At 41.3% G+C, this 23,463-nt stretch overlaps 2 protein-coding genes across 2 annotated transcripts; one reads left to right on the top strand and one right to left on the bottom strand.

The window, feature by feature from the left end:
* Positions 1-3,941: 3,941 nt before the first annotated feature.
* LOC134071686 (potassium-transporting ATPase subunit beta-like) lies at positions 3,942-8,504 on the bottom strand. Its single transcript, XM_062528500.1, has 7 exons — positions 8,393-8,504; positions 6,381-6,509; positions 6,140-6,253; positions 5,158-5,369; positions 4,790-4,852; positions 4,603-4,695; positions 3,942-4,100 (listed from the first exon to the last, which is right to left on the bottom strand). The coding sequence occupies exons 1-7, from the start codon at positions 8,502-8,504 to the stop codon at positions 3,942-3,944; spliced, it is 882 nt and encodes a 293-aa protein (XP_062384484.1).
* A 2,726-nt stretch (positions 8,505-11,230) lies between these two features.
* Positions 11,231-21,113, top strand: grk1a (G protein-coupled receptor kinase 1 a). The gene is made up of 7 exons (XM_062527409.1): positions 11,231-11,932; positions 15,323-15,450; positions 15,663-15,820; positions 16,571-16,654; positions 18,475-18,599; positions 19,299-19,500; positions 20,821-21,113. The coding sequence occupies exons 1-7, from the start codon at positions 11,231-11,233 to the stop codon at positions 21,111-21,113; spliced, it is 1,692 nt and encodes a 563-aa protein (XP_062383393.1).
* Positions 21,114-23,463: the final 2,350 nt, after the last annotated feature.

The raw sequence follows: 23,463 nt of genomic DNA, 5'->3' as shown, positions 1-23,463 counted from the left end.
TACGTATTAGCATATGGGGATGATCACAATATACCCACTACAGCAAACTAATGCTGTATACCACAGTATATCCACTGACAGCTAACTAGACTACACCACTGCTGGAACAGTTTTGGAATCGGTTTTGTTTTTACCCGTATTATGCCCCTATCTTAAATGAATAGCTTTTAATCATTTGGTTCTTCTTTCCATGCTAGTGTGCCTGAAGACAGCTAAACAGCCTTGTAGCATCACTAAGTATTCCAGTGCAGGCGGGCAGTTCTGTGATCCAAACACCACTACTCACTGTAGATTTGTCTGGGATAAGGCTTTTTTTAAAATATGTGTACTGTACACACATGGATTTTGTCTTCTACAATAAAACTAAAATCACCTTTAAACTTTATATTTACAAACATCCCAAATGGTTCAGAAATCAAGACTTACAAACATTTTAGACCACGGCCCTATGCTAACCAACGCTAGCTATTGTAGCTATGCTACAGTAGTCCCTCTGCCTCCCCTGCGGTTTCTACGGCTGACTAGTTAAGAGGGGAAAGGTGAAGAGAAGGGAGCTAATGCTCTAATGCTCTTAATACATTTGGCATTTCACAATCACAGCGTGCACACTCTCACGGCTGTAAACACAGCTGCTGATACAGATGGGCAATAGGAGGGTGCAGGCTACAGAAGGCTTTCTGGTGCATGTCATTGTGAGCAAGGAACATGGAGGGAGTAGAATAAGGTTAGGTACGCTACACATCATCACATAACCTAAATTCTTGAATTTCCCCAATAAAAGATCAATCAATAAAATATCTATTTATCTCTCTCTCTCTCTCTCTCTCTCTCTCTCTCTCTCTCTCTATCCCCTCGTTCATTCTCAATCATTTCCTGTTATATTATATCAGGTTATATTGATGATTTCAAGTATTGGTTTTAAGTACTGATGCCATGGTGATTTTACTGCTGTTCCTTAACAGTATTGGTACATATTGATATGTAACTAAAAAAAAATATGAAATGATTCATATTTATTCAATTTGTGTCAACTCAGAGTACTCCACAACACCTTCTGCTAAACAAAGTTAATAGTTAAATGCATGAGATGTACAGTATTTAAGACCTGACTTCAAAAACCATGACAATTTGTACAAAATGACAGTTGTTAAGGGGCCAATTGTAATTAAGTGGCTTAAACTGGAAATACAGGAAATTGTAATCACAGGTCAATGCAAAAGGATCCACATTCATTCACGTGGAATTCTCAACCACACTTCTCCGTTCTGAACCACACTGCTGAGGTCTCATGTTACCTCAGGCCCAGACAGGGACAACAAAGCCACTGGCTTCACATCATTAATACAACATTTTTTAAACATCAGAAAATTGCAGACTGTATTGACAAATCCCAGCAATATAAATCCAATTCCACGAACGGTACAATCTTAAAGTGTTACTCATGCAGTACAGGGTTTCCTAGAGTAGTAGATTGTTTGCATATGGAGGTTTCCATTGGAATATAAACCCCTCCGTTATCATTGCTGGGGGTAAGATGACCTGGCAACATAAGCCGCTCAGAAAAAGGCCACGGTCAGCGGGATTATGCGCACATCATCAGTGTCATCCTCTTAATGAGACAGGCTCCTCTCCTGGGCCTGGGGATCGAAGGCTGAGGCTCTTTGGTTAAGATCTAATTCAACACCCATGTTCATAGTTGCAGAGTGTGTGTGGGGGGTAAGAGGAGGAGTAAGGGGAAAGAAAGATGAAGCTCAATTACACTGGAATCCTCAGCCTGGCTCAAGACGAGAAACGACACGACACGACACGACACCCAAGTCACACTCTTTGTTCATGCTTTTCTAGTGAGCTTTTTGTGTATGAGTTGCCTTCATCTTCATCTGAAGATCAAATGCTGCTCAGAGCTTTGATCTGCTTAGTTAGTGGTAAGTTTGAACGGCATAACGTTGGTACACTGATAGGCCTGGCACTGGCATCTACCACAATTGATTATGCTCAGCCTCCAGCCTCCAGCCCATATCTCTATTAGGTGAGATTTTGAAATAGCCAAGTTAGTTTTACACTGAGCATTTCAGTTATCTTGAGTTATATATCTTTAGTTATATATCAGTTAGGCCAGTAAAACAAATTCAATTAATTTCTGAATTAATTAAATCATCTGAACGAGATGCATTCTATAGTGGTAATATCCCAGGACACACTGTATCCACTCTCTACCGCTAGAAATCTTGAACTTGGATGAGAAGCTTTACTGGACAGGACGCACCACCCTCTACATCCTCACCTGAAACTCTGAAGACATTCAGAGATGAGATAATGTGAAATATGCATTAAGTATGCATTAAAACATGCGATCAGCCCCAGTTGTGACGCAACTGGCTGGGGCACCTGCACAGCACGCCGCCGACCCAGGTTCGATTCCCGCCCCGTGGTCCTTTCCGCTAACTATAAATTCAGTGGATGTAGTTGATCTGTTTCAAAGCGCTCTACCATCCAAGAAATGCACATTTCTCACATAGGCCGGATCTCTCATGCATAAAGCTGCACATACTGTATATACACATCTCTGTTTAGAATTGATAGCTTCACCTAACTGCAACCTTCTGTGTCATCACAAAATTTCAACGAAATCCTTCCTGTCAACTAAACAATAGCTGTGCTTTTCAGTACCATGGAAGATGGTATTTTCTACAGATGGCATTTACAATCAATTTAGTCAGACATTTCATAACTAAATTGGGATAATTACATTATACTTTCTATACAAAATGAGAGGATGAACTTATTTCATGTTGGTAGTCTTGAATCCACCACTACACATAGCCTACTGTCATTTTCGCATGTGATGGTAACAGGGTGCATAAAGAAATATGATAAATGATTTATGTAAAAAAGAAAATATAAGAAAATAAAACAGATTTAATAGGCCTATAGTAAATATTACACATTGAACACGCAGGCACAATGAACCACAACACACTGAAGATGTTTATGTTTTTAAAGATAGGTTGATGTCATAACACAATATCTAACAGTTGATCCTCAGGTAATGGAGTCGGTCAAATAATATACAGACTTAAAAAAGATTACTAAAGAGAAGGAGTTAAACATTAATACAGCAAAATCAGAAACTGTCAATGAAGATCATGAAGTTACGTTTTTTACTAGACTGTAATCTGAAACACTGAACTAGGCTACGTTATGATAATTAACAGGCACTTATTAAACACAAGCCAACAGGATACAATACAACTACAGGGAGGAGTATCACAATATCATTGTGATGTTTGCTATAAATATGCACTTACTGTAAAAACTCGATTAATGGCCCAATCAGTAGCTTTTGTTCGCTTCAACTTTTGTTCGCTGAATTCAACTGGCTTGTATTTGGCACACACATCGATATGGGCCATGCCTTTTGATTACGTTATAAATTGATTACGTTATAAATAGTCGAGTAATAGACACATATTCAGACTTTATGGCCACCAAATATAGGGAGTATTATGTTTTCTCTCACCTCTCTGTACCATGCAGGTAAATCTGAATGAATTTGACTGTCGTCTGCTTTGGTGCTCATGGTTTCTGCAACTGAACTGACTAGTGGAGAATCTAACCTATCTAATGATGCTAATAGCATGTCCAAATGGACGGAGGTTTAAACTTCAGGAACTCTGAACTAGCTCAAGCAGTAGATCTGGTGGGATTTTAGATTTTTTATACAACACTTCATATACTTCCATAAAAAAACTAGACAAGACTTCTAATTGGGACCTACCTTCATTTGTCCAAACTTGTAGCAACACCAGGCCAGTTAATTGGGACTAGGCCTTTAATCGAGTTTTTATGATATTATGTAAGCTTACAAAAGTACAAATCACATATGAATGTGTGCGTAGTCTCCATTAACAGGTGTTACTGCTGTGAGTTGTCACCAGGCTTTAGCTTGTGGCCTCTATGTGGAAGATGACTTTGCCTTCGTAAGGCTCATAGAAGTTCTCGTAGAAGATGTTGTGGGCCACAACCCTACACTGGATCCTCGCCGAACGTTGCCCAATCAGGTGGAATTTCACTGCCACTAGGGGATTCAAATACGATGGCTACAGAAAAAAAAAGAGATGGTCAGTCAGTCTTTTAGAATATGATCCATCTGAGATTCAGGTGTGTAGGTCCCAAGAGTTACTTGTGAACTGTGTTTGCATGGATGTAATATGGATGTTTCAATAGGAAGTTTGTATTGATGGAAACTTGCAGGGTCTTCATTAAGTTTCATACTTTATTTTGCTACAGAAGTACATCTGAAGAGCTTGAGTGACAGAACTAAGGTTGAGTGCTCCTTGCAGTCCATTTAGCCTACTGTATGTGCACTCAGAAAAACGGTAGTTTACACAAACGGTAGTTTACACTTGCTGTGGCTACAGCAGCTGTACCATGCTTGGGTCCCCATATCCACTAGGACCCAGGTTTGAATCCGACCTGTGGTCATTTCCCGATCCCACCTAATCTCTCTCTCCCACTCACTTCCTGTCGATCTTCGCTGTCCTGTCTGATAAAGGCAAAATGTCCCCAAATATATATACACTTAGATGGCATCTACAGTACCTGTGCTAGCCGTCCATAGTACGGGAAGTAGGACAGGTCGAATGTTCCATTGGTCGGGAAGTACTCAATGTCTTGCACATTTTCATGTCCGCCCTGTATTGGCACAGTTCCAGACATTCTATATATAGCTTTTAAATAAAGATGTGACGTACAGAAAAAAGCCAAGCGTCATTGTCACCCCACTCACCAGAATTGTGCAGTTGACATAGGGTGCCATGTTGGTTCCGTTGTTGGGCAGGAAACTGATTATCTATGGAATAACAACACAACTTATTTTATTTGAAACGGTATTTTTCTTCACGATCACACTCAACACCTTAATCTCAATCGACAATTATACTCAACAGATCTTTTCAACTTTTTTAATTGCCCCAACGGTGTTTCAGGCCAGAGACCTTTCTTAAACCAATGAGGAAGGGCCCAAAACATCCGTGGAGCAATAAAAAAGTAGCTTACTGTTGAATGCTACCTTGATTTAAAAATGTTATAGTCACTTATCTGTAAAAAATATCCTTTACAATATGATGCGGTGTCTTGTGTTATGTTGTTGTATACCCTATTCATTTTGATGATAACACATGGGTCTGTTCCATTGTAGCCAAATGTGCTGTCCTCCAAACCAGAACATGGTCCAAGCTCGGTTGTGTTGAAGACGCAAGAATACTTTGTGTGGTTAGGAGCATCAAAACGTGTCTGGAAATAGTATGACCCTAGTTTGCAGTCTTTTTTCATCATTTTACAGTTTTCCTGTTTGGTGTTATTGTAAGCTGCAAGACAAAAATATGGACAAGGATGAAATTAATGATCACAATCAAGTTTGTAGATACCACTAAGTATTTTCATACTAAACTCATTCAACGCCATAATATACCCATTTTTTTGTGAATGAAGCTAGCTAGGGCCTAGGCTAATAGGTGTAACCTACTTCCAGTGAATTATGCAAAGCTACGCTAACAGCATCAAACTAAGTTTTTGCAAACGCCGAGAACAAAGGGAATGTATAGTCTAGCTATCACCATACTAAGCTCAATCATTTAAGATTGAACATTAGTCTGGGGAGTCTGCGCTATATTTCTACTGCGCAAATGACTCTGTACACTTTTGGATAGTCCTTCAACCAATCAGACCAACAATCTGGGTGCATCTTTTGTAAGCTAGTTTGTGATTGGACACAGAAGATATGGACAGGAAGCAGAAGAGATAGATGTGCAGGTTTCCAGCCTGAGGAAAAGCGGGGCAAATGAGGCAGGGTTTACCCAACCAAGGGAAAGTATCCTCTTATCCAACTTTGGAGAAGATGATGACGTCCCCGGTTTCAGGGACCAGTCCCTGTTTTTGGTTGCCTGTCCTTGGGAAAATAGAGGAAAACTACCTATGTTCCTGTTTTTTGAAGATAAAACTTGTATGTAGTTCAAGTCAGAATGATTGTCAAACTGAAAATGTCCCGTTTTTGCTATGATGTCCCTGGTTTTGGTGTCCGGCATCTGGTCACCTTATCCTTGAGGTCATTATGTTTGTAAACTAGTTGGACCCTTACGGATGAGAAAGTCCTCCAGGCACTGGGACATCTTCATCCAGCTGCTCTTGTCAGACATGTTGTAAACCAGCTCAAGGTCCTCGTCGTCGTATTTGTCCGGCCAAACCATTACACCTAAATATGAATTCATTTCAGACATTTAAGGTTTATCAAAGTGCCTTGCAAAAAATATAAACATAAAGGCATTGCCATTTCTATTCTCCAGTTTAGCTCACAAAGATTTACATTTTTGCGTACTCACCCGGCGATTTTAATCGATCTTGGTAATCTGGTGCATAGGGATCCAGGGTGTACATCAGGGTCCAGATGGCCAGAGAAAACAGCGCCGTCATCACAATGTAAAATGCCACATAATAGGCGCTGATGTACACTGGTAGAGGGGGAGTAATTGAAATGTATTCATTATTATGACAGACTTCCAGTATAGGCTATGAATAGCATTCAACCATTTTGTAAGGAACATACAGTATAAACAGTCATCTTCAACCAGCAAATAGTGGACATAGGTGACCATTTATTTACCCTTGACCAAAGGGGCAAGCAAAGTAAAGCATGTCACTGACCCACATAATTTTGCCACATTATTATGTGGTGTCGTGTTATGCTGTTGTTTAGATTCCCGAATGCTGTGAGTCTCTGAATTATGTTTTCAGTGACGCTGCTAGAAAAATTTGGACCCAATGGCAGACAGTAATTCTGGTAATTCTGGGCTCTATGGCATATAAGCCGCATTGTGTATAAGCCGCAGGACAGTGTTTTATGCAAGTTAAAAGAAACAAAAACATATCAACACCATATTAACTGCCCCCCTGTATTAACCTCATAGCTGAAGAAATTTTGCAAAATCAATGTATAAGCCGCGGCTAATAGTCAGGAAATTACGGATAGTATTACTGGCTGGGCCCTCAGAATCATCCTAACCCCTTTGCCAACCAAATCTGCTTGCCACTAGTAACAATTTGGTAGCCAAGGGCATCCGGGACACTATTAATGTCAAGCCCTGGTCTAAGTCTACCCTCTCCCAAGGTAAGGACTCTGCTGTTGCATTGCTCAAAGGACACTGGGCAGTCATTACTTAACCGGTACTGTATTATCTCATCCACCTTTTAAACATTGTAATGGTGATAAGGAGACGCGGTCTTTATCACAAGGTTACTACAAAGTTACAGTGCGGCATGTTTGCTGTGCTTCTGAGCGAACAAGAACTGCCACTGGCCATGGATACTGTACTGTAGGTTGATGAGTGAAAACTTTAAAGTAAGCCTTCAATATTTCATGCACCTTTTTGGGCAACACTAAACAGAGATGGAGAGTATGCGTTCAGCAACCATTCTAACAAAGAATGTTACCCACATAGATCAGTCCACAAAGATTCTGGTATTCTCCACAGGTTTCTTATCTAGGATGACCTTTAGCAAAAACCTTACCACACTCAACCGCACTCTTGTGCTCATTTGAGAGCTGACATATTTGTGTAAAACAACTCTTTACTACATTTTAAACATTTCTACAGATGTAAAAGTTGAATAAAATGACTATTTTTTTTAAATATTCTTTTTCATCATTTTCCAAAGCATTATGGTCTAAATAAACACATCAAATAACACTTCAATGTCCACCAAATGTGCATAAAAAAATTGTATTTACACCAGTTTATACCAACTGACACTACTAAATAAAGTAATTTTCTGTTCACTTCCTGCATAGTACCTACACTTTAAAGCAGCTGTCATAGTCGTCATGGCAATCATTTTTTTTCTTTTGCATACACTATGTAAAACACAGTTAAAACAATAGTTGTGGCACCTCAGTGAAAACAGCAAAAGCCAAATTAAGCCTCCCTCACAATTATGTACCAGTTTACTGTATGTGGGAGCTTCTTCAGAACAAATTGAAGATATTGCTGAATGAGACCCAGTGTGGTTTTGGATTATGGAAATCTGTTTTAGTAGATAGTAAATAGTGAAAATATAAAGCATGGTGCAATTTTTGTGTAGGTGGGATTACTGAGCATATGCCATTGCTTTCACTATCTGATTTATGGAATATATAATTTACGTATTTGCAAGGCCTATTGACTGACAAAATCAGATTATTTTTTAACCTTATATATCATCATAGGACTGTTTCGAGACTCAAGCCCATGTCATTGGTGAGTAATTTAGATCTCATTACTTGACATTTTAAATTTCTATAAACTGAAATTCTATAGATTACACAATTTCCACCTGAGCTCTCCTCGGTGATACCTACGCCATCTGACCGGAGTCCTGCCCATGAAGGATCCTTGGTCTGGGTTCCACACAAAGCGCCCAAAGTCCTCACATCGCTGCCCACACGTCCTCTTCTCCTTCAGGGTGGCCATCTCAGCTGGTCAGATTTATAGCTAAGAAGAGAAAACAAGCAGTCTGACTGGAATAAGAGTTTGGTTCCAAAACGCTATATCCACCATTTTAATGAATTTTCATAAATATATTTTTTACATTTTGTTTTGCAAGTAATTACAGTGGAACTGTATTGGTTTATGTTTAGTTGATTTATCTTTACTCAATCAAAACAAAACAACTGCATGTTTTTAAAAATGGATATATAGCGTTTTGGAATCAAACTCTTCAAATACACACACACACACACACACACACATATGACAGATTCGTAGCCCTCCTTTCTCGTATTTTGTAAACCCATACGGCTTCTTCGCCGCTCCTACCCACGTTTAATTTGAGATTTTAGATGTCCGCTTTCTGCACTGGTCTCTTCTCTGAGCGCCTTGGTGAATGTTAAATGTCTGTGCCCACAGACTACGACTTTATATGGTCTGATAAGGACCAGTTCCATACGCACACGCTGGGCGGGCAGAGTTATGGCTGAGGAACAGGTGAGAACAGTGAAGGTAACCTTGGAGGGTTGTGCCGTCCTTTCAGCCCGCCCACACCAAACTAAACTACAGAGGGCCTGAAATGTCTTATCTCAGAATCCTTCAGAATCCATGTCATAGGCCTACTCAAAAGACGTCAAAAGATTAGTGTCCTCCTTCCCAGTGAGTGGAGTTTTTTTTATGTACACATACAGTATGTTGATACATCATATATATATATACAAATTAGCAGATTAAAACTAGTTAATTGCTGAGAAAGTTTAGTGGGAAAATAACTTTGACAAGCTGTCCTCAATATGACCAGATTCTAGTTCACAGTTAATTTCAAATGGTACCAAAAGTAAAGAGCCGTTCACACCAACAATCTTAACTGTAACAATAGATAAAAGTAGCTCTAGCTAGTCTACAAAGCGTCCACACTTGAACTAGAATGCTGAAGACACAAAGGACGATGTCATCGGGGATCGCTTTCAGAGCGATTGTGAGAATGATAAAAAAAAATATATAAAAAGCTGACAGCCAATGCGAAACCTTGGGCAGATCCACGACTCAAGGGGCTAACCCAATTGCCTGGGGTCATGCTATTAGAGGAAGCCTGTAAGTGTGTGTGTGTGTGTGTGAGGGGCAGGGGAATTATAGTCATCGTTATAGTTATTATGGTTATCACTCCTGGTGTGAGCGGCCCCTAAGTGCTCGCAAATGAACATCACTGACAAAAAGTCGCACATTGTTTCAAATAAGTGAAGAGGTACAATGAAAATAATTCAGAAATATCTTCTGAACATCTGAGATTAATTGGATTTGGAGTCTAATTTGGGAATTGGCCAGCGCAACACCCTTGATGATATCTTGAGTAATTTGGTTCCCAACCTGCACCTGCGAGCATCAGCAGCAGGAAGACACTTTGACATGTCCACTTATGATGTCATGGCAACAGATCAAAGGTCTTGCAGGTATGTTGCTGAAACATTTCTGAAAGGTATTTTGTCCTGAGTGGCATTTAGTGATGTATTAATAGTGTAGTATGCATTTAATAATTCATATTTCAGTTTTTGCATTATATACGTATATAAAACCCTTCCTATATGTATAATGTCAGAGGGAAAACATGAACAGTGACAGCGCTCAAGGTATTGGAGTGTGTGTGTAATGGTTTGATAGCAGTGGGTATCCATAATGGAAATTGAGAGGTTGTTTATTTTATGTTTAACACAAGAATAGATGTTTGATTCCTTGAGCTACAGTATTCATTGTTTATACATGTACATTTTCAGACATCCAACAATATTGACAAGCCAGGCCCGGAATGCCTAATCGGGAGCTTCGGGAGGATTCCCGGTGGGCCGTCAGCGTTTTGTGCCGGTCTGAATATGGTGAGCTTTAATATATTGTTTCATTTGCTGCGTCCTCACGACACTTCAGCAGTCTGGGTTGTGCAGTCGCAGCCCCATTCCCAAACCCCTACCCACCCCAGGGCTGTAATTGTAAGTGTTCCACTCCGGCCCTGTGACAAAGAGTAGAGAAAGGGCCCTGTGGGTACCAGTTGGTTTATGTTTTTCAGCACAGCGAATAATCAACTTGGAAATTTGTGTGAGATTCAAGTAGTTCTGTCAAACCGACACTGACATTGTGGTAGTGATCTTGATGATATAAATATCTGACAGAGGTTCTCACCGTCAGTCTCGCTGAGCAATGGAGAAACCCACAGTGAGCATCTATCTGCAACCGCACTTGTATGAGACTTATGAAGGGTTAATATGGGGAAGGTATTAGGCGTTAGGAGATAAAGGCTTTAGAGAAAGGTGTTGAGTCAGGGAGATGTGTGGGACTGTATGCGGCGCCCAGCTAAGTCCTCCAGTGTCGTATCTGGCCGCTGCCTCTTTCTGTCTCTTTCTCCGACACGTTCTGTTTTGATTTCCACCACTCCAGGGGGGCCCGCGTGTTCCCAGTATTCGACGCTAAGCGACAGTAATCCTCGGACTATCCTCTTCTTTGGTTTTTGAACGCAACACATGTTGCTTTTCTCTGCCCCTCCCTCACTGTGTGGGGCATTCTGAGTGGCATATTTCTGTGTCATCTCGTTTTGTCTTCTCCTCACTCCTTCCACTCTTCTCTTGCTCTGCCCGAGAGGTGTGAGACACGCCTCTTCCATATAGTCTGCACTCTCGTCTTTTTCTTCTTACAAGCGTTTTTTCCACCCTTACGTTGCCATCATGGATATGGGCAGCCTCACCACGGTGGTCGCGAACTCGGCCTACATCTCCGCTCGTGGCAGCTTCGATGGCTCTGCGAATCCAGCCACTAGCCGCGACAAGAAGTACCACGCCAAGCTGAAGTTGCCCCACATCACAGTGTGCGAGGACCTCCGCGAGACGCTGGACCTCTCGTTTCAGAGCATCTGTGTGGAGCAGCCCATCGGCAAGCGTCTCTTTCAAGAATACCTGGAGTCAGCCAAAGAGTACAAAGGGCCCTGTCGCCTGTGGAAGGACATAGAAGAGTTCGACGAAGCCGAGGACAAAGACAGGTTGAGGAAGGCGGCTAAGATCATCGAACGCTACATGGAGCCTGCTGCCAAATACAACTGTCCCTTTCTACCTGAGAACGAAATCACCAAGGTGAAGGAGAAGCACCAGGACGCGGGCGACGATCTCTTCAAGCAGACCCTCACCTGCGTGATGGACTTCCTCAAAGAGGTTCCGTACACGTTCTATCTGGAAACCATGTACCTCAAACGGTACCTCCAGTGGAAGTGGCTCGAGATGCAGCCGATGGCGGAGGACTGGTTCTTGGACTTCCGTGTGCTGGGAAAGGGAGGATTCGGAGAGGTGTCCGCTTGCCAAATGAAGGCCACAGGCAAAATGTACGCCTGCAAGAAACTCAACAAGAAGAGACTGAAGAAAAGGAAAGGATTTGAGGTAAGAGTTGCTCTTCAGATCTGCACTGGGTAGGCATTGTCATTATTGTTGCTATTATAACTATTATTATTACCGCTACTACTACTACTACTACTACTACTACTACAACTAACTAATTGCTCAGGAGGTCAAAGAGTCGTTGCTAGTTCGAGACTGTCAAAATACACTTCAGCAAGACACTGAACCCCCAACTACTCTGATGTAGCAAGACGCAAGGCTGGCGTCTTGCATGGCAGCTTCCGTCATCGGAGTATGAGTGTGTGTGTGTGTGTGTGTGTGTGTGTGTGTGTGTGTCAAGTGCAATATAAATGCAATCAAGTGCAATATAAATGCAGTCCATTTACCTTTCTAAAAAGATCAGTCTGCGGTTATTAGGCTATTGCTACTTCGACTACTACTACTGCTACTACTGTACACCTGCTCTTCTAAAAAGATCAGTATGTGATGATCCATATATGCTGATCCTGGCTGTTCCGAAACCATTTGATCACTTAACTGGGATAGTTTCACAACTTAAGCCGCTCACCTTCATCTGAATGTCACTGGCACCCAGATTACGTTTCATGCTTACTTACATAAGACCTAAATCGTCTCAGTGGAACGGGTGGTATCCAGGTGTCTAACGGACACACTCTGATATGAGTTATTCATTTTGTGTCATATTAACATGGTCATGACAAGACACTGTAAAAAAAAATGTAGATGTTTCCTGAGAAAAACTGAAAGAGTAGAGAGTCGGTAGAGTTTGGGGCCCATATCCTTACTGCACACTGCACAGGCATCTTTTAAAGTATCAGAATGACACATCTTGTTTCATTAAAGATTCTATTATTTCTTGCTATTGTAAATTACTTCATAGCAATTTTCAGCCAGAGATGACTGGTTAGTAGGTATATTATGTGTGAATTGACATTTAAACAGTGCTGTGAGTGAGTGAGCAAAGAATGTTCATGAAAATCATAAAAAATATATAAATAGAGATTCACTTAGATCTGGTACATTGTTATTGATATCTTAATGCACTGGCCTACATAAAAGGTATAAGCACATTTCCTCAGCACAAGTGAAATTGTTTTTTTTTTAATAATTTAAAATTGTTGAAGCATGAGTAGCATGCCTTCACTGTTAGGACCATGCCGTAACTGGTGGTAGCACGTGTGCGTTAGCATGTGCAGTATTAGCATACACGCTGTAATATTAGCACTGCTATTGAGCTCATTAGCATGTACATTATTAGCATGTGCGCTGTAGTATTAGTGCTGCTATTGAGCTCATTAGGAAGTGCTAACTCCAACATATTTATATATGGAACAGATTTAATGTGGCTGCCAATGCAAGGACAGGAGAATAGACAGCACAAATACAACGCATCGAAAGGAACAGTATTACCTTGACTGGGGGATTTTTTCAACCTCTTTCTATGTAAAAAAAAAAATGACGGTAAAATGAACAGTAGCCTAGTCTCTGACAACACTTTGTGTTGTCTCTGTGATGGAGGGATAGGCAAATTGTTCAACTTTTCATCTCATGTAACAATTGGCGTAAAAATATCAACCCTTTCCTACAACCCTGTCAGTGTTTTTCACTATTAATGTAGTATTTAAGTAGTTCAAGATTTAATTTTAACTGTAGCGCCTACACATGTTGATGCCCACCCCCAGATTTTTGCCTTTGTCCATTTTTGTGGACAATCTGCCTAGATCAAAGTCAGACTAGACTTGTGCTGTTTACAGTGAACCGATAGCCCAGAAGCCGAATGTGGCAAAAGTTGCCGCTCAATTCCCCATTCAGGCCATGATGTCACCCCTCTCTTGACCTCTGCAGAAGTCACCAATCAGCAAATGAGAGCACATGTCACTGCACTATTCAACATTTCCAATGGGTTCACTGTAGTGTAGGGCGACCAGACGTCCCCGGTTTCAAGGGGACAGTCCTCATTTTTGGTTGCCTGTTTCTGTGGAAAATACAGAAAAACTACCTACTGTATGTCCCCTTTTTTTGAAGATAAAGCTTGTATGTATTTCACAGATAGATAGTCAAACTGAAAATGTCCTCGTTTTTGGAATTATGTCCCTGGTTTTGTACATCCGAGTGGCCTGAAATTTAAGTCACTAATGCATCAGCCACCACATTAGCTAACGCAAAGCTCCATCTACCTATTTTCAGCTTTTGTTGAGCAGGACTGATGTAAAGATGGCGAACTTTTTTTTTCTTCGTTTTTTGCCTTTATTTGGATAGGACAGTGAAGACAGACAGGAAGCGAGTGGGAGAGAGAGAGATAGGGTGGGACCGGGAAATGACCGCAGGTCGGACTCGACCCTGGGTCCCTGTGGGCTCTAAGACTCGTTCATGGTATGGACGCTGTAGCCTGTTGCGCCACAAGCACCCCTTTAATTGGACAGGACAGTAGAGAGACAGACAGGAAGCGAGCGGGAGAGAGAGTTGGGGTGAGATCCGGAAAGGAACACGGGGTAGGAATCGAACCCGGGTCGCCGGCGTGCAGTGCAGGTGTCCCAGCCAGTCGTGCCATGTGCCACGGCTGGGGCCAAAGGTGCCGAACTTTAACCAGAATATGGTACGCCTCTGTAATCAGCTGTCACATTTCCCCCCAAAAGATGGACCATTTTTAGGGACCCACCAATCAGCAACCCATGAGATGGGCCAAGTCTGATGACGTTGAAGTTATTTTTTTTTTTTTAATGTAGATGAGACAACAATGGCAGCAGCTGTAGAGCAAGATGAAGCAATACGAACAATGCTAGCAATGCTAGCATACATCATACATCAAAGATCTGAAGTCAGATGTGCAAGGGTGTGTAAAATAATTCACAGAGGCCAAAAGCTTTGCTGCCTTGCTGCCAGTGGGGTTTGGTAAAAACCCAATAGGGGCCTGTATCAGTTTGCACTATTAGTGCAATTGCACTATTAGTGCAAAGTAGGAAGTGTATCAGCAGAGCACATATCTCTAATCGACAGGCTAGTGAGTCAGTTGGAGGACTGCCAATTCAAATGGTTGCTTGATGCTGTCCTTAAATCTTTCTTTTTGAATTGTCTCTGTCCACCCAGCTGTAGATGGGTAACAGCTTTGTCTGGATGCATGCAATAGATCAGCACCTGTGTAGCTAAATTTCATGATTCAAGTCTATACCTTAATATTAGGCATACATTCCTCCAAATTATAATTTCTATATTATATTATTATTATTAAATTAAGAATATACATTATTGGTATTATTTTGGTTTTTATGTGATTTTTATCATCAACATTATTATTGTTGTTGTTGTTGTTGTTGTTGTTGTTGTTGTTGTTGTGTTGTTGTGTTGCATGGCATGGGCACCTTGTCACCTACAAACCTATTGTTTTTTTTGTGTGTTTTTTTTTCCCTGTAGGGGGCGATGGTGGAGAAGCGGATTCTTGCACGTGTCCATAGCAGATTCATCGTGTCTCTGGCTTACGCCTTCCAGACCAAGACGGAATTGTGCTTAGTCATGACCATTATGAATGGAGGAGACCTAAGGTGATCAAACGTGGCCATTTCCTGGAAGCATGAGTGTAATCATGCCTAATCCTAGGCATGTACTGTAGATAACAATAGACACAGTTATATGAATCGCCATACAGGATTACGAGCAGCAGTATTAATAGTTTCAGTCGGGGTTTTTTTTCCACACGGTCTTGCTCACAACCAGACTTAAAATGTCAAATTGATCATGTATTCATGTCTCTTAGGTATCACATATACAATGTGGACGAGAACAACCCAGGCTTTGACGAGCCCAGGGCGTGTTTCTACGCAGCCCAGATTATCCAGGGCATGGAGCACCTGCACCAGAAGAGGATCATCTATAGGGACCTGAAGCCGGAGAACGTTCTATTGGACAACGAGGGTACAGAGACGTAACTCTGTAGTCGCACATACTGTGCACAAACAGAAACACATGCACCTTATTTTCCTTCTTTAAACATGATTATATTCCCCTCGTGTACAGAGACGTAGCCCTGTAGTCACATACACAAACAGAAACACACAATGCACAACAGGCGAAGGAACTGACAATTGCACTGCATTCTTTACTTTAGTAATCATATGCATGTGACAAATAAACCTCCTTGTATCCTTGTACCTTATCCCCCCCCCCCTGTAGTCACATACACTAACAGAAACACATGCCCTTTATTTTCCGCCTTTAAACATGATTGAGCTCTTTTCCAAAACGCTATATCCACCATTTTAATGCATTTTCAAAAAATGCAATTTTTTTTTTTTGCTGTTTTGTCTGAGACATTTCAGTGGAACTGTAATTGGGTTGTTATTTAATTTATCTTTACCTAATCAAAACAACACTATTGCACTTTTGTTGATATTACCAGAAATACACAATTAAATAACATAACTTACTAAAGTTTTCAAAAATGGATTCATAGCGTTTTGGAAAGAGCTCTTCATATTCTCCGCACGTACAAAATTAAAGGATTGCTCCGTGACCTTCTTGAGTTCATATAATTGTTGTTATATTGGACAGTATGAAGACTTATCAAACTTATCTTTGGTTTTTGTTTGTAATGTACATATTGGTCGAACACACACACTCTCATGGTCACTCTTTCTCCGTCATTGGATTCTTGTTTGCTTCTAGGTCACGTGCGTATTTCTGACCTTGGGTTAGCAGTGGAGCTGGCGGAAGATCAGACCAAGACCAAGGGCTATGCCGGAACTCCAGGTGAGAACTATACACTCTCACCTTTGCACTCCATCCTAGTAGATGTGGCAACAACATAATGTGAGCAATTTCTACATTTGTAAAATAAAATTATCATTGTTTTTCAGAATGGTAAAACAAGTCTTTTTAGTCACTATGGGCCAAACAGAAATGCTTTGCAGTTACTAGTAGGTGCCCATGATGTTTCTTCTTCTTGTTGGAGTTTATGGCAGCCTCTAGAACTATGAGGGAAAATGTGTGGGAAAGTGTGAAATAGAAATGGGAAACTTGTAACAGCACCAGCATTTCCCCCAGAGGCCAAAAGTATATCACAGGCTCAGTGCACATGATGGCTGTAATGAATAAGGATTTCTCTGTTTTATGTGTAATACTTTCCACCCTCTCCATGTTGTTTATGTGGACATGGAATGTTGCTCAGTGTCTCTATGGCAGCAGTTCTGTCCATAGACTCTAGAGTGCTGAGCTCTTTTGGCTGTTGATTACATGGTGCCAGAGAGGGTTAAAGCGGAGCGAGAGGCGCAAATGTTCGGACATTTCCGCGTTCTGTTTTCGCAAAGGGGAGGGGGGCGAAATCCCCCTTTAAGCAGACCTAAAAAGTGACGTTACATTCTAACTGAACTGCTTGCCAATCTGACAGAGATCGAAATCCCATTATGACGACTTTGCGACACGCCTCTTTAAGCAGACAGGAACTGTTCGAATTTTGCTTCCATAGAGATGCATTATGTTGCTCTATCTTGTCAGTAATGAAGGATCTTTGATGGTGCTCACTGGTGCAAACCCATCAGTAACTCAGTATCCCTGTGAGTGGCTGTAGTCCAGGCAAAATTCCTGGCTCAAGTTCCTGTGCTGGTGGTCCCCAGTGTAAATGAGGCCACTGTAAGCAGAGCTTACAATTGATGTGGCCATATTATTTTTTAATCGCAATGTTCAAAGTCTAAAATATTTCAACTGGTATATGAGCACAGGGCCCCTTGTCTGGGTGTTTGCAAAAAAACATCTTGTCACTGTGGGGCACTGCAACACAACACAGCGAGATATACTGTAGATTCGGCCGGCCAAAAGTCTCCAAATGGAAAGTGAGCTCATGTTTTGGCTAATCTTTGATCATTTAACATCAATACTTTGAGCGCTAACAGCAACGCCCTCGGCACGGTGACATCAAGTTTCCATGGCTGCTATTAGGCTGCAGTGAAGTGTTGATGCTTTCCCCTGCACCCCAACCCTGACTCTCAGTCATACTGTACTTTCCTCCTTTTTTTGTGCCATTGGCACCACTGATTCAAAGAAAGCTATTCTGTCTTTCAGCACAGCATTGATTAACAAGTATAGCAACAGGCATGCCAATTTCCTATGAAAACATTCATGTAGACACCATGTGTGCGCTTGAACAAGGCACTTAACCCCAGGTTGCTCCGGGCACAATGTAATGACAATGTAATCCCTTGTAATATAGTTCACATACTGTATGTAAGTCGAAGATGAAAAAAGTGTCTGCTAAATGTAATGTAATGTAATTTAGCCATGAAATACAGGTGTAGGTTATTCCTTTACCAATTTGGCTTGTACACATTTAGTCATGAAACACAGGTACCCTCGTAGGCCATTCCTTGGCCTATTTGGTTTGTACTCATTTAGTCATGAAACATAGGTACCCACGTATGCCATTCCTTGGCCTATTTGGTTTGTACACATTTAGTCATGAAACACAGGTACCCATGTATGCCATTCCTTGACTTATTTGGCTTGTACACATTTAGTCATGAAACACAGGTACCCTCGTAGGCCATGCCTTGACCTATTTGTCTTGTGCACACTAGGGTTCATGGCCCCAGAGCTGCTGAAGAAGGAGGAGTATGATTATTCTGTGGACTACTTCACTCTGGGCGTCACACTATTCGAGTTCATCGCTGCCAAAGGCCCTTTCAGATCTAGAGGTGAAAAGGTAACCTGTACTCTTTTTTTTTTCATTCAAATATTCTCATTCCTCATTCTTCTTACCTTCCTATCGAATTACTTCATCATTTGTTTGCCTTGATGTCTGTGTGTGGAGTGCTTTAGAGTGCATAAAAAATGTACTGCTGTATATCAGTAAAAATGTACTTACTCACGATCCGAGTGTTTCACTGAATTGTGCTGCGTTGATTATATTTTCAGCTCCATGCTCTCAGTAGTGAAATGGCTGTGTAGCTCCTTCTGTGACTGTGCTGTAGGTGACAGATGTCATGACCAGTTGACTGCTATGTAAATGTACGTGGTTAAATTGGAAAGTAGCCAGTTTCAGCTCTGCGACAACGCTGGAGGGTTTTTGTTGTTGTTATTATTTTGGTTCCTGAGGGAGATTGTCAGGTCACTTTGTTGCTCTCACTAAGATGTCACTGAGCCATTAAATGAGGTGACTCAATAGTGCCTCCTTGTGGATATGCTTCTGTAGTGCAATTTCTCCTGCATTCTCACCTTGTGCACAGATATGGGTGGATTTTTAATTTGTATGCGTTATGTGTAGGCTAAATGACAATCACTGCAAAGCTGCTTGCTTTATAATACATATTACGCTTCCTATGGTCTTCTGGAGTGTTAGTGCTTAGTGACGTTCTGACACTCTGATTCTGATTGTGATTCTGATTCTGCATTCTGTGTGCAGGTGGAGGCCAAGGAGGTGAAACACAGAATACTGAACGATCCGGTCACTTACAACGAGAAGTTCAGCGAGAACAGCAAGTCCATATGTGAAGGGCTGCTGGCCAAGTCTGTAGACGATCGCCTGGGATTCAAAAATGGATCCTGTGATGAGCTGCGGGCCCACCCTTTCTTCGCTGCAATCAACTGGAGGAAACTGGATGCAGGTATTGTGATAGAATCCTAGGGGCCTTCATCACCCTGTAAAGTAGGGTTCAGACCAAAGATTCCCGACGAGATGCCACTCACTACTGCAACTACGTGCAACTTCTAATTCACAGCGCTGCAACTCAGTCTCGTCGCGTCGGGAATCTTTGGTGTGAATTGGGCTTAAAGTACCATGAGACATGTGTAATGTTTTGGCACTCTATAGGCAAGGCAAGGCAAGGCGATTTTATTTATATTTCTTACCAAGGCAGTTCAATGTGCTTTACATAATCAGTTAGAACCACATAAAATGAGAAATGATATATTAGATTAATAAAATAAATAAATGAAGCGTAAATATGGGCCAAATAAAACATTAGTGAAGGTAATAATAATATAATAATAGGAATAAAAACAAAGAAATAAAAGGGGAAGGGTAAAATGCAAGCATTAAAAAGTGAAATTAAATGTACTTATAGACTAACTTTGCACTTTACCTAGGAATATAGGGCCATTAGGGGACCATTATTCTTTCTTGCGGGACATTTGTGCTGTTTGTTTCACCTATGTCTTCAAAGTAGGCCTACACTCTTAAAATGAATGTGTTAAAAACAACACCTCTTTGTGTCCAGTGTGTGTTGTTTCCAACACATTCTTTTGTTATTTGTTACACAATATGTGATAGGGACAGTTTGTTTTTTCCAACATAATCATTTTGAGAGTGAACCTAAAATCATGTTAGTTTGGGTTTTGAGGTTTAAAGTATAAAGTAAGACTAGGTGTGGTTGAGGTGTGTGTTACACTACAGACTAGTTCATGCCGGCCCTGGGCTTTAGGTGCTGTGTCCACCAAAACGCGTTTTTTTGCGCCGACGGCGACAATTTTCTATATAAAGTCTATGTAGCTCAGCGTTCACAGTGCTGAGCGCCCTCGGCGGAAAAAAGCTCTCGGCGCTGACCATTTTTTACCGCAGTGCTCAGAGCGCTCAAAGTTGAAATCTGTTCAACTTTTGGAACAGCGCCGGGCTCGTCAATGTCACTTCTTGTTATAAACCGTCTCTGGTTTTGGTAACTTAGCAACAATAAACACTTATCGAAGCGCCGAGAAAAGGAGGTTGAGGGCGCTCTGGCTGTAAAAAACGCGTTTGGTGGATACAGCACCTTATGCACATGTAGGCCTATTGGATATTAAACAGCTGTGTGTGTGCCTGACAATTTGTAACGAGAAAAGACGATATGCAATGTAGGAGTGAGCACATAAGTCATTCCTCTGATTCTTTAGGCTCCTAGTCTTTCTCCAGCACAATATAAAATATAAAATATTGTCTTTTTCTTCACTAGGAATCCTTCCGCCTCCATTTGTGCCGGACTCTAAGACCGTCTATGCCAAGGACCTAGATGACGTGGGTGCCTTCTCCACTGTCAAGGGTGTGGCTCTCGATGAGCCAGACAAGGAGTTCTTCGACGAGTTTGCCTCGGGAAACATTTCTATTCCGTGGCAAGAGGAGATGCTAGAGACTGGCATCTATGGCGAGCTGACCGTCTGGGGTCAAGATGGAGCCCTGCCCAACGACCTCCGTCGAGAGTCCATCCACGAGCTGCCGCCCAAGTCCTCTACCTGCTGTATGTCTTAAACAGCACTGTTGAAGCAGAACTCTCCTTCCTGTCATTACAATATATCATCCATCTATTTGGAGAGAGAGAGAGAGGGATTGGTTGTATCAATGTGGAATGTGTTGAAATATCTTTCATTCTGAGGTAATATTATTTTCTTCATAGGTCCTAGTAGAGGAACAGTATATTGCTGACAGCCAACCATACTGACTGAAAATACAACATTTTAAATTGTATTTATGTGACACAATCAAAAGTGGAGACTGTGGGCTCCAGAGAGAGAACTGGAAATAATAGCACTTGAACTTGGTAACAAGTTGCATTTGTGAAGTATTCTGGTGGAATTCGTAAGGCTGTGAGGCCTCTCCAAAGGTTGCCATGTGCAAATGAATTAGTTGGAGGTATGAAGTCAGCATATTCCCTTTCAGAACCCTCAGATGTGATCACCACAACATGTCACCATGGTGACGTCTCTGGAACTTGTTTGGAACCCCAGACGACCAACAGTCCTGATTTTGAGATAGTTTTGAGACCATCACATATGTTATAAATAATCAATGGTTCAGAAAAGACCAAGCAGTAAACAATGGAAAGTGTATTCAGTAGGAGAGAAGAACGTGTAATCTTCTAATCACAGAAATCCACTGTCAAACGCTTGGCAGAATCACATCATTTTGACTTACACAACAAAAGTTGAACAAAGTTGACTTACTGTAGTTGAGCGCTATTGTTACTGGTTTTGTGAAGGTTATTAATATTTATGTTTAAGTGTTAATTTAGATGTTAGGGAGTTAGGTATGTAGAATATTTGTGGTTAGAGTTAATGTCCCCACTTTGTTGACCGCATTAAATTAATAAAGCAGTTGATTGATAAAACAGCATTATCAGCGCTCTTAAAGTAACTGCAAAATGAACAGTCCTTCCCTTCTGAAAAATATGGTCATTTGGACTAAATTATCGTATCGGTCATGATGATATTTCCTGTTGAGCATTCAATGTGTCTGGAGGACATAGGGAGAACAAGACAATATGGCGCCCATACTGTACATGGCCTCATCAGGTCTCTGGGCTCTAGACTGATAGAATTGAACAATTCAATTCTGTTTTTAAATTGAAGTCTCCTTGATTATAACATTATTAAAATCCAAAAAGGTTGCCCTCATAAAGCTTTTTTTTTTTTTATCATTTTGATATTTTCTTTAGCGACAGAGGTTACACACAAACATTTTGCCCATTAGGCCTCCTTCAATGTCACTGTGTACTGTTAAACACAGTATAATATTTTATTTTAATATAATATTATTAACAATGAACATCTTTTCAAGTTGTATTATAGAAATAAAAGCCTAAAAACCTCATTACAAGTATGTCGTCAACTCTCAGAAATCTCGATCAAGGCCAAGCTCAGAAAGGGGGAGGATTTCTGCCTGGGGTAGGCCCAAGAGAGAGCTAAAGATAGAGGTGAGAAGAGGAGATTTGAGGAAAGGAGAGAAGAAGAGAGGAAGGGTTAGAGCAGCATAACTTGTCAAAATGGGCATATTTACAATTATTTATGCTATGCTTAAGTGTATTTGTAAAATGTAAAAATTATGTTAAATGGGGTTTGCAGTTGAATGTGGGGTGAGTGTGGATGGGCTACAGCAAAGAGAGAAGGCCAGAAAGAATGATATGAACGACAGGGATGCTGCGATGGCTTGTTTTGTATAGGCCTACATAAAGGAATATAAGTAGTAGGCGGATGAAAGTAATTCTGACTGAGAGAGATTTGAGCAGTGGTCCTTTTATATATATATATCTTGGAGATTACACACAACCTGCTTCAGTGGTGCTTAAAGAGCTGAACAGCTGTGGCCTACTGGTTAGGGCTTCGGGCTGGTAACCGGAGGATTGCCAGTTCGATCCCCGACCAGGCCACGGCTGAAGTGCCCTTGAGCAAGACACCGAACCCCTCACTGCTCACAGGATCAAGAAAGGATATTTACTTATACGTATTCCCTGGTAACAAGCCCCTGCTAGATGAGGAGCTGAACATATTCCCTGTCGGAGTGAGAGAAGTCTTGCGGAGGAAATGGAGTGCAAATCAGTGCCTGTCCCGTTCCCAAGAAGCTCATTAGCTTGCCTAGCATGGGGTGAAGATTCTCCACCAAGGGTTGTGTCAACACTGCACCTTTAAGGTGAATTATTCTATCTTCTTTCATTTCTTAAAGAATGGTGTACCACTTTATCTGACAATGACTGGCAAGATGGCTGGCTCACCCCCGAGGGGGAAAAAAACCCAAAAACTATTGTGTCTCCAAAGCAGTTTTAGTTTCCTTGATCTGTCCCAAGGAATATGTATCTGAGATTTGGGAGGAAAATGAAAATAAGAAC

This window comes from Sardina pilchardus, chromosome 23 (genome assembly GCF_963854185.1).
Source record: "Sardina pilchardus chromosome 23, fSarPil1.1, whole genome shotgun sequence".
In the NCBI taxonomy this organism is placed as follows: domain Eukaryota; kingdom Metazoa; phylum Chordata; class Actinopteri; order Clupeiformes; family Clupeidae; genus Sardina; species Sardina pilchardus.
This window is presented reverse-complemented; position numbering and strand designations above follow the sequence as displayed.

What these genes read in the sequence shown, in the direction of transcription:
- LOC134071686 (XM_062528500.1), bottom strand. Translation starts at nt 8,504, where the DNA reads ATGGCCACCCTGAAGGAGAAGAGGACGTGTGGGCAGCGATGTGAGGAC. An exon ending in CAGGACTCCGGTCAGATGGC is followed by an intron (nt 6,510 to 8,392) that starts GTAGGTATCACC and finishes CCCCTCTACCAG; the next exon opens with TGTACATCAGCGCCTATTAT. An exon ending in TTATCATCAAAATGAATAGG is followed by an intron (nt 4,853 to 5,157) that starts GTATACAACAAC and finishes GTTATTCCATAG; the next exon opens with ATAATCAGTTTCCTGCCCAA.
- grk1a (XM_062527409.1), top strand. Translation starts at nt 11,231, where the DNA reads ATGGATATGGGCAGCCTCACCACGGTGGTCGCGAACTCGGCCTACATC. An exon ending in AGAAAAGGAAAGGATTTGAG is followed by an intron (nt 11,933 to 15,322) that starts GTAAGAGTTGCT and finishes TTTTCCCTGTAG; the next exon opens with GGGGCGATGGTGGAGAAGCG. An exon ending in ATGAATGGAGGAGACCTAAG is followed by an intron (nt 15,451 to 15,662) that starts GTGATCAAACGT and finishes CATGTCTCTTAG; the next exon opens with GTATCACATATACAATGTGG.